The sequence below is a fragment of the Vanessa cardui genome, chromosome 25 (assembly GCF_905220365.1).
Source record: "Vanessa cardui chromosome 25, ilVanCard2.1, whole genome shotgun sequence".
NCBI lineage: Eukaryota > Metazoa > Arthropoda > Insecta > Lepidoptera > Nymphalidae > Vanessa > Vanessa cardui.
The window spans coordinates 6,304,921-6,317,318 of NC_061147.1; the positions used below are offsets into that span (position 1 = coordinate 6,304,921).

The following is a 12,398-nucleotide window of genomic DNA, read 5'->3' on the forward strand; positions in this document are numbered from 1 at the left end:
GCCAGTAAATTACCAATACTCCACCAACCTTGGGAATTAGGATGTTGTATATCGTACACCCTTAGTTACACCCAAACCTAAAACAACAATAAGTATCTATTGCTGTTTTTCCAGAAGAATTTCCAATGAAGTGATTGGTAATCAGACTTGCAAAAAGCCATACTACAGATGTCTGAAGTATGGCTTTAGTATGGACTAAAGCCATTCCGGATATACACGAATTTAAGCAGACGACTATTATAAATATATAATATAGTAATAATAGCTAGTCAACAAATATCTTTATCTTATTTTAAGGAAGCTTGGAACTTATTATACACGTGCGTGTTTGTGGATACACGTGGCAAAGTTTTCACAGAAATAAAGAGAAATCGCATATGGTGGTATTCTGATGAACAAAAATAAAATTGGTAGTTCTACGTGAATACTGTTAAAAGATAGGTAATAGTTATTATTTTATCTTCAAACTTCTCATTGTCTCTTAATTAAATCTTTTCGATCGACGAATAAATCTACGCTTATATTTAAAGACGATTTTTTGGTATATTTGAAAGCGCTGGTTTTTATAAACTGTTTACAAATTTGATATGTTTGATTATATGATATATAAGTGAAATATTTCAAAAGCAAATGAATAATAAGTTTTAGTTTTAAATAACATAACTCGAGTTCCGGAACGCGGTCAAATCATACAAAATCCATTTTGGAATCGAGTCGGGACGTAAGCGACCCCGAAATTGCTGTCCGCATTCACCCAGACAAAAGCCGTAAAGTAAAAAGAAAAGCATTTCCATTCCATCCCCTCTTTCATTTCCCGCCCCATGGAGGCGGCGACTGGGGGTGGCTACGACGACGCGACTTAAAACCTCATAGAAAAGAATGAGACGGCCGTATGTCCACCTGTTGCGTTTTCAAGTTTCATATTTTCGTTATCTTTTTTCTTTAAGAATTTATGTGTGTGTAGGGTTAGGTATTGAACGGTATTGATGTGAGGTCGTGTTCGATTTTAAAGGAATTTTAATTTTGTCTTTTTTTTTTAAGAACTTCGAACGATTCATTTTTGTGCTAATACTACCGTACTTTTAATTCAAAACATATATAAATGATAATTATTTTTACATTGAAAGCAATGACAATGTTATTAAAGTTTTATATTACGAATGCTAATTTTCATTTACCAAGAAATAATTTTAGTATTAATAAAAACAATTATTTACTATAAAAAACAGATAATTTTTTATAAAATATAATTTTCAGGACCGGTGTCCTTAATTTTTTGGAAATAAAATCTATATATAATCTTTGGAAATAACATATAAGAAGTATATCACGGATCAATATAATTATTACACAGGCAAATTAAAAAGGTTTCCTATTCGGTAAAGTATTTGTTTTTAAGGTCCTGTTTTAAGTTTACAGCATAATTTAAGTTTAAAATCGAGCACTTAACATCGAGATGAGCCTGACGTGTGCTGAACAAAAATGCAATAATCGATATGAATTTAATTATCACATTCTGCGTGACAACGCTGGCTTATAATTAAAATTGTTTTACAAAGTGACGCACCAAATATTTCACAGTGTGAACGCTCCCCTTTACCTCGAGGTTAGGGTTGCTACGATACAATCTATACTAATATTATAAAAGTGAACGTAACTCTGTCTGTCTGTACATCTGATACTCTTAACGGTCAAACCACTGAATCAATTTTGATGATGAATTATAAAAACAAGTTAAGCAGATGGAAATTTAGTGGTGCTTGTCTAGATTCGAACCAGCAATTAAGATGCATGCTTTCTAATCACTGGGCCATTACACGATCCAGTAATTTTACATTATATATAGTATTTGATCTGATAATATTCATATTAAAATGATATACATATTTTATAGTAGGTATTTCACTTGGTAGCTTTTGTACAAGGCTGTCTGGGTAGGTACCAAAGAAAACAATATCTATTTTTTTTGCCAAATATTAATAGTTAATATTTTTGTGTTCTAGTTCGAAGGATGAAAGAGCATAACAACTTAGCTCCCAAGTTTGGTAGCGCATTTGTGTGATGTAAGAAAAGGTTAATATTTCTTACAGCGCCAATATCTAGGGGGTGGTGACCACTTCATATCAGGTGACTTGGCAGTCCACCTACATATTACGTCAAAAATTTAATGTATAATGCTAACGCAATTCGAATATAAAATGATTTTGAAATATACGTTCTTATTCAATAAAACATAAGGACTAAAATATCCATAAAATAAATAACGACGAACCCAGGATGAAGACAGAAATAAAAATGTTTGTATTACCGTTTCCGGCGAGTCCCGGGTTCGAACCCGGACACGTGGTGCGGTTATTACGAGGAATAATTCAATAAAAATAGTATCTAGATTAAATTACGATCCGGATCGCCATATTGGTAAATGTTTGTTTATATGGTTCTTGAAAACAAGCACATGATCTTGGTTCGTTTTAGGGTTCCGTAAATAACCTTGAATGATAATAATTTGGTTCTCGTAGGTTTCTAAAATAATATTTTTTTATGTATATTATAAATAAGCTACTCCCATTTTACAGCAAGTAATAGTTGTGGTAGTATGTTGTTGTGTTTCAGCGTGAATGGTGAGGCAGTGTAACTGCAAGGGACATTTTCATGGTTGGTGGCGCACTCGCGATGTTATGATCCCATTGCTGTAAAAATTTTGGGGCTTCTGATCGAAAAACTGCGACAAGTAGTTTTGGCAGTCCTCTCGTGATGTTAACCTGACACTGCCTAAGGAATTCTGCAGAGACCGAAACAGATGAAAATCTGAAGGTGCAAGGTCAGGACTATACGGCGGATGCATTACTACCTCCTAGCCAAACTCTCGTAATTTTTGTTGAGTGGCTAAAGATGTGTGAGGTCTAGCGTTGTCATGGTGAAAAACCACACCCCTTCTGTTGATCAATTCTGGCCGCTTTCTCACAATTTCTTGCTACAATCTCATCAATTGTTCGCAATACAGTTCTGAATCGATGGTCCTGCCGGGCGGTAACAGCTCATAATGAATGATGCCCTTCCAATCCCACCATACACACAGCATTACCTTGTTGCGAGTTAATCCGGGTTTTGCCACAGTCTGTGAAGCTTGACCGGCCTTTGACCACGATCTTTTTCGCACGTTCTTGTCGTATGTGATCCACTTTTCATCACCAGTTATCAGCTTCTTCAAAAATGGTTCGGTTTCATTACATCGTAATAAAGAATCACAAATGAGTACACAGTTCATTAGGTTTCTTTTAGTGAGTTCATGAGGCACCCATATATCGAGCTTTTTTGTGTACCCAGCTTTATTCAAATGAGTCAAAACCGTTTTGTGGTCAATTGCCAGTTCTTCAGCTACATCGTAACTACTAATATGCCGATCTTGCTCCACTTTTTCAAAAATGGCATTAATTTTGTCCGTAACAGGGCGATCAGAGCGAGACGCATCTTTGATATCAAAATTTCCGGCTTGAAAACGCTTAAACCAAACTTGCGCTACTCTCACAGATACTGCATTAGGTCCATAAACATCACAATTTTTTTTCGCGGCTTGAGTTGCATCTTTACCTTTTTTATAGTAAAATTTTAAAATGTATCGAATTTCTTCTTTAGATTCACTCATTTTAACAACAACAAAAACAAATGAAAATCACACAAATTCCTAATTTGAATTTGGAAGTGTCTTCTTTAAAATTAAAACTTTTTAATGATACCAAAACCAGCCAGATACAAATGGTATAGCCAAAGAGATTTTATTACAAGTTCATACATACTATATGCGAAAAGACTTTTTCCCCAACCTAAATAAAATATAACCCAACCCAATATAACTTGTACCATAAGAAGTAATTACGTTTGGCAAGTATTAGTAAAGTATTGTTGAAGATGCAACGATTATCCAAATTCGAATTCAATTATACGGAATACTGCCAGTTTTATTACATCCGGATAATCGGTATTCCATTATACTATAGCAGTATTTAATCAATTTGTTTTTTTTTTTTTATCTATATTGTTTTTTTATTGAGATTGATTTTGTAATTGCATTTTTGTTGCTTATTTTTTCTAACACATTATTGGGTTTCAAAGTAAAATATAACTTTATTTGTTCAATAAAAATCATTAAGGTGAGAATTGTGAAGATAGTACAAGTGGATATCTAAATGTTTAACGATATATGTCATTACGATTCATTCACACAGGGCGAGGTAAGGCGAATGAGTTACTGAAAATTAATAGAACTGTAATTAAATGTTAAAATGATTATCCTACATGGATTATTGAAGTAAAGTACAAGGATAGTTTATTAGTGCTGGAGAAATTTAAATGCTTAACTTCGAATCTTTATTTTAATTAACTAAATCTATTAAGATACAAGTAAATAAAATATGTAATATATGCTTAATTAGGTACGTATATTAAGAAGATATTAATAACCAATTCAATATAACATATAAATAATTACAATTGTTTTGCGATGTGCAATTTATATGTTGCACTGGTCTGACACCACAGATATTTAACACTTATCAGTACACGCAAAATTATAGATATCACATGAGTCGATATCGATAACAGCTGATAAGATTATTTGTAAGCGACAGGAGATTTTCTGTTGTTATTGAACGCAAAAGATTTACTTTGACACTATTATTAATTGCAATTGTATACCCAGGGGATTACACGTTCGTGAACGTAAGTGATACATCAGTTGTGTGAGTCCTGCACGTGTTACCTAATACGTTAGTCAGGCGGCAGCATAAAATAATTCTAGCAGTACTATAAACATCTAGAGTGTTAAAACGCTATTGCCTGAAGATCTATAGTAAGGTGTCGTAACGTCCTCCTTTGAAGGAGTTTAGTGAGTAATCTGCCAAGGAAATCCACATACAGCCTATTACAATTGGAGAACGAATTAAAATATGCTCTTGATTTATCGATACCAGTTAATTTGCTAATATTTCAGCTGTATTGTTCACAACAACACTACTTCACTTGACTTCAAAACTTTCTGATAATGGCTTAGTCAACGTACAAAATGAAATTTTTGCAAATTCATAATGAATATCATAGATTATTAAAACGACAAATGATATCGCGTTCATTAAATGTGTTTATTTGGCTTTTGTACTCTTATGGATGAAACAAACTATAGTACGTATGTTCCAAATAACAAAAAAGGACAGCACATAAAATGATAATCTAGCTATGAAACTGTCTCCCAAATACATCAATTAAGTAATTACAAAATGACTTACCATAGAAACGGGCAGTGGATGCGCTCCGCCGTTGGGATAAGGGTACGGCGCCATTAGGTAGCCCATGTTGAAGCTCGCTGCAGGATGCGGCTCGAATTTACCTGGAGAGAAGAAACCTAAAATTATTATTACAGTATACATTATCAAAGTCAACAAGCACACATATATCTCGTTTGAATAAGGAACTCTAGAACAACGTGACGTCATTTTACATGATTAAACCTAACGAATGGCTACAAAAACAATTGACATAAACCAGTTGTTACTTTTTTATAGTGAGATCAAAAAGAAAGAGTTTAGTTTGGGTATACATGTAGACGAATAAGGCCAACGTAGCGATGTGAACGTCCAAGTTGGTAACTGATTTCTTGGGCGACTTGCTTGGACTATAAATACGAATCTACTCTTAGAAGAACTTTAAAGGCTTATATAGAAATAAAATAAAATAAATACTAGTGGATCAGAGCGGAGATGGGGCAGTGGTAGGAACGCGTGCATCTTAACCGATGATTGCGGGTTGAAATCCAAGCAAGCACCACTGACTTTTCATGTACTTAATTTGTTTTTAAGATTAATTTCGAGCTATAAAAGCCTACTTGAAACAATTTTATATTGATTTTCAATTCTAGATGACTTTTTTAAGTTGGAAAGCCGATGGCGGTATGAGCCCTCATTAGTTTATAATATAATTTTCAAATATGCTCGCCGTGTTTGGGCACTACGGTTCCCATCGAAGTTGGAGTCGAGATCATCACGTATAATCATTTCTCAATAAATAACCAAAGTGAAACCGGATGAAGTGGTGAAATCGTTCGTAATATTCTGAAATTTCATTGGATAAATTTAACCAGTATAAGATTCCGTTAAAGTTATCTTTGAATCTAGTTAAGAATCATCTAATATGTTGATAGAGGATGTAAGTCGTTACTGCAGTAAGTTTCATTAAAATTAATCAAGTGATTTCCGCGTGATGTAATCAGAATTGATTTTGTATCGATGATATTTAATGAGAGGAATGCTTTAACTAACATTATAAATAATGTTTTCTTGTTTTTATATACATATTTTTAATATTTATATACATATCTTTACATATAATTAAATTGTAGCGTCTGTATGTAATATTAAAGTAGATAAATATATATACCAAAATTATATTTTTTACAATTTTTGTCGACCTGTCTGTCTCTTTGTTAATCGGCTAATCTCCGGAACGGCTGGACAGATTTTGATATAACTTAGTAGTAACTTAGGCTACAATATTTTTTTTGTTATATTCAAAGGCGTACAAGGTCGCAGGAACAGCTAGTTTTTAATAAATATTGATTGTTAATAGTAAGATTTTAGGCAGTGGTGGTAAAGTAGATATTACAAGTATATTTTAAACGAAAGATCGTGAGTTGAAATTAGGATAGGCACACTATTGTGAAAGAAAACCCTCGTAGGAATATACAAGTGTCAATGTACAAAATGATGGATATGTAATATATGATATCTTTATTTACAAAAATAGTATTATAAAACAAAGAGGTACAAAGAAGTTTCACTTCAATAAAAATATCTATGTGGAATAACGAAGTAATAAGTACAGTGAAATAAAATATCAGCTAGACAGAGCGTGAGCAGGGCGGGGCGCAGACGGGCAAATTGCACGAGTAATTTGTACGTGTAATTGTGCGAGCTACTGTACTACCGGATGCTCTAGGCGTGAAAGGCTTAGGGTATGAACAAGGGATGAATATTTCCTGAATTGAAATCCTTGTAACCCACAATCCTCGTCCCATTTATGATGGCGATAATACTCTATAAATACCTCATGTTTAACAATTTGATGATATCTTTACTTGAACTAAAATAGCCTGTATGTTCCGTAACAGTGTATATCAAATTATTATATTACATTAAGTTATAACCTTTATGCGAAATGTTCGTGAATAAATCAAATGTGTTATGACATTTAAAACATATTAAATACTAATTGTCGCCTGCGGTTTCGTTCGCGTTTTAGGGATTGGTTACAATATGTTAGACAAAAAGTAGCCTTTGTTGGTGTGCAAATACTTGCTTCACACCAAATTTCATCAAATTCGGTTCATTGGTTTGGTTGAAAGAGCGACAGACAGACATACAGAGTTACTAGATTTAATACATAGATTTAAATAGTGGACATTCCAGTCAATAGCAATAACGATAGTAACAGTTCTTCCTAATAACTAATGTATGTATGTATGATGGTGGTTTGTAATAGCGGTAAGCACGATGGTTGGTTGTCTCCACCAACCACAAACATTGGCACTGTATGAAATATAAACCAATCTTTCATCACCAATGCACCAAAAACCTTTGGGAAGTAACATGTCCAAGGCAAACACAACAACTCCAAGGTCAGAACTGCAGCCTTATAAATGCCATCGCTCGTTAGCCAGTAGACAAGCGGAGCCCTAAACAGATGTGCACTCATAATTTTGCTCCAAAACATGTGACAACAATATTGATCGCGTTTCTGTGTCGACTATAATAGACTACACAATTTCTTTAATAACTTAATACTGGATGTTAACGTTTTTATTATAAATTAAATTTTATAAGTAATTTTATATGACATTTAACGTTTTTAATACGAGTTGAATAATTACGTTTTATTACTAGTATTCTAGTAGTATCATTAATGTCAAGTATACTTTTATAGCTAAAGCGATCAAGAGGAAATGAGTCTAAAGCAGGTGATCATTAAACCGAACAAAATATCTAATATCAATGAATAAATAGTTGTAATTTATGATAATAATATGTAATACGCATAAAGGCAATGGAAATAATATTATTCAAGCAAGTTTGTGTCAGGTCACGCGGTTTAGTGTTCCGTAGTCAATTTACTTTTCATAGAATATTTTATGTTACGATCAGAGATGCAGGTGTAAATTTACTGTTAGTAAGGCTTCGGACCAGTGGTTAGAACACGTGCATCTTAACCGATGATTTCGGGTTCAAACCCAGGCAAGCACCACTATATATATGTGCTTAATTTGTGTTTATATTTCGTCTCGTGCTCGGCGGTGAAGGAAAACATCGTGAGGAAACCTGCATGTGTCTAATTTCATTGAAATTCTGCCACATGTGCATTCCACCAACTCGTAATGGAACAGCGTGGTGGAATATGTTCCAAACCCGGAGAGGGTTTGGAACATATTCCACCACGCTGTTCATTACATAATAATACATTTTGGTTAATGGGAGAGGGGGGCATTAACAGTGCGAAATTTACAGGCTGCTACTTTAAAGCTTCGGACACAGTGGCGTTAGTGTTAATAGATAATAAGTCAAGGTGGTATTCCATTAGGTAATCGCCGTTTGCATAAATTCATATTAAAAATTGAAAAAAAGTAATCTCGTTCTGGTTACACGTTTAATTAAGCTCTCAATCCTTTACAAAACAAAAGACGGCTTTGCGCTGTAATTGTGATATTCACGGGCTGTTACTAACACTAATTATCGCACAAAAGGTCGTAAGTGGAAAAAAAACTGTTCATTACTTATGTTTTATATGTATAATATTCATGTGTCTGCCTTGAACATGACAGCTAAAGCTATAACTAAACCACTAACTTTATAAATAGGAAAAAAAACAGTCACTTGCGTTTTTTTTTGCCTTTAAATTGGAACCTTTTAGATGGAGCCTTATTTACTTAAACTGCCTACCAAAGTAGTTTTAAACCAATCATACAGAAAGTAGTAGCTTTTTTAGCTTCAAAATACAAGTATTAAAAATAAATTAAACAGATGAAACGCTCGCTATCGCTTCGCTAGGCAAGACAGCTGTGGTTTTGTAATTTTATGTCTGTCGATTAAATATAAATTAATCTTAAAAATACTATATTTTAGCGAATTCCTACATATTAAACGGAAACATATGGTAATAAAGATAAGCGATGGACACATTCGCGCATTTCAAAATTACCAATAACATCGTTTTAAATATTTTATTTCTATCCTTATCTTAATTTCGATCGTTATCGATCTGGTTAACATACACATCTTTAAGGAATATCAACCTTTATGTCAATTGTTAGACAGATTATAATCCCATGTACGTAAAACCTTTGTCATTGGCATAAGGCACTTTAAATATTTGTAAGCTCAATAAAGAAAGTATAGTAAAAATCAAAGTATGAATAACTAAATCTTGAAGTCCGTTGATGTTCCAAGTTTTGATTAAACAAGGACTATTAAACCCATAAACTTGAAGTTGGCATATTTTTCTGTCGTTATGACGATAAAAAAATATATCTAATTAATCAAACTAAACCAAAAAAATCATTAAATATTATAATAAAATAAATATACGAAAAATACGATTGACATGAAAAGATTGTTTATTTGCAATGAAAGTCGGAAATGCAGTCTATCTGATGATGGTATTGCATATAAAAATATCAATATCATATTTTGTTTTAAAACTTAATCGTCAAGTCATAGAGATTCACCATGGATAATACAATTGACGAGGCCTTGCCCGATATTACATCATTTACACTTGTTACTTACTCTCCCATACAAAATACCCAAATTTAAAATCTGTAATGTAAAGAAAGGCGCCCAACTCCACTAATTGTGGTGCATCCCTACAATAGTACTCGAGCCCTTTCAATTTGACGGTAATTTGTTTTGTAAGCGTGGAATTATTTTAATGAGTGTTAGAAGCGTCTATAATGACACGACTCTCGTAATGGACGCCCAAGCTTCGAAATGAAATAAATGCATTAACGCTAGATTATGAAAGTTTTTTTTTTATACTTACACGTATTACATTTATTAATCATTAATTTACCAATAAATTTAATTTATTTAATAGTATTATTAAACATATTGCGGTATTGTAAAGATAGTAATAAAATTATATTATAAAAAAACTCTTTGTTTTATGGTTTATAGATTCTATCAATGTTTTATCGGTATAATTAAAATCTACTATAAATGTACATATAATTACGTATAAAAACTATGCTTAACATAAAATGAGGCTTTTATAGTACAGTTGAGGAAACTGGTTATAATTTGAGTTACTGTTACTTACACATAATGTTTGAAGTTAAATATAAATTCGTAACGTTGCTTAATTAGAATAGAAACGAAGGGTTGATTACTTTGTTTTTTTTTTATTTAGACAGTTTTCTAGTAAATTTAATGCAAATTCAAATCTTGTCACTTGTTTACAAAAATATATTATACCTCAAATAATATACTTGTGACGTAAATCATATTACTTGCGATATAATATTTATTATCATAAAGATAACCGTCGATACGATTTAAAATATTTCTCAGAAACATAAAATATGTTAAGAGTGCATTCTATAAATAGAGCGATAGCATCGGTATTTTTTTATATATTAATTATATAAAGTAGTATATTTAGTAGCATTTTTATAAAAACAATTTTTATAAAATGTACATAAATCGTCTATTAAAATAGGCTCTTACAAGCCCTTTTTGAATGGCCATTATACAAAATGCACTAGTCCGCATTTTAGCTTACACTGACTGGGAAGAACCGGCAAGAAACTCTTTTAACTGTTCTTTAATGGCGTTTCATTCCTCAGTCTGTCCCTTTCTGGTATATGTTTTATATGCATATTACTCTATAAGAAACACACAACTTATATACTGTTCCTTATAAACCTTATATTACTATATAGAAAGATAAAGTATGAACCATGTGTAGATCGACAAATATGCACGTCGCTAATCAGTTATAGTAAATTTTGTTTCATTTATCAACAAGGTAAGATGTTATTACGTTTTTAAGCAGTTAAAAAACATCTATATTAATATTATAAATGTGAAAGTCTGTCTGTCTGTAACTCTTTCACGGCCAAACCGCTGAACCGATTTTCATGAAATGTGGTTTGAAACAGTTTTTTTGCCTAACACATGACAAACAACATCTTAAAACGCGAGCAAAGTTGCGGGTGACTACTAATCTAAACTTTTCTATAAATCACGACGACGACCTAGTTAGGTTATTATTTATATTTATGTATGTATTTTAAATATTTAAGTAATATTATACACTTTAAATACATAAATAAGAGTAATTATAGATTCTGTTTGTTAATATTGCAGAATATGATTCTGAGCGAATTTATAACGCGGTTTATTAATTGATAGAATTTAATATTTGTGAATGTTACCAATATTATTATATTGTGATATTATTTCATTTTTATGTTTATTTACATATAACATTGTTTTTTTGTTACTATTATTACAATATCAATAGAGATTCTTACACTCGCGATTAAATTTTAAATGACGAATTTTTTAATAAAATATTAATTAGTAGAATACATTCTAAATTCAAATTAATCTGATACATTTCATGGAAATAAACTCATCTTATAATACGTGTAATTTAAGTAGACCAGTCTGAACTTAGGCATATATTAAAAATAACAGTATTCGATATTTAAAAATATTACTATAAAAAGAGTTTTAATCGAAAAAGTTTCATCTCGCAATTATAACTCAAAGTCATCAATGACGTAGCACTAAAAGCTCGTTTACACGTCAAATCCGACACGTTTCTAAAACCCCTTACGAAATAATTTCAACCACAGCCTCTATAAAATCTATACTAGTGTTTCTGAGAACTACCGCGGTGGGTCCTAAGCCTAAATAAATATTGGTTGAGATGTAATACGAGGTAAAGACATGCGCACACATGTTATGAGAAAGATATACCAACGGGGACTACTGTCTGTTAAAGGCTTTTATTTATACAAATAATTAAACTATTTTTCTGTATAAGAATTAAAATAACTATATAGATACGGAACCAAAATATTAAGCTCCATTAAATGTGACGTTGCGTCATAAAAAGCAAGTGCAACTATTTTTTACAAATGTGCGTGTTAGGTAAACACATAAGTATATACGTAAAAGCATAAACTAAATTTTTGACTTTGGTTATCACATATAAAATAGCTATATACATCTGTATGATCTAAATCATTTTTAAAATGGTTGTAACGAATTTTAATGCTAACCATAACATAAATTAAATAAACAATAAATTACACATTTATAGCCAACGAAGTTACCAATTTATAACGATAT

General features: G+C 32.0%; 1 protein-coding gene across 5 annotated transcripts in view; it reads right to left on the minus strand.

Annotated features, from left to right (window-relative positions):
• LOC124540396 (protein pangolin, isoforms A/H/I/S) overlaps positions 1-12,398 on the minus strand; it is a 148,311-nt gene that overhangs the window by 62,776 nt on the left and 73,137 nt on the right. For 4 of the 5 annotated variants that reach the window (XM_047117900.1, XM_047117899.1, XM_047117903.1 and 1 more), the window contains exon 4: positions 5,283-5,398. In XM_047117900.1, coding sequence (XP_046973856.1) covers positions 5,283-5,398 — 116 coding nt within the window. The remainder of the gene's footprint in view (positions 1-5,282; positions 5,399-12,398) is intronic. The other variant, XM_047117901.1, reaches the window with a different exon arrangement.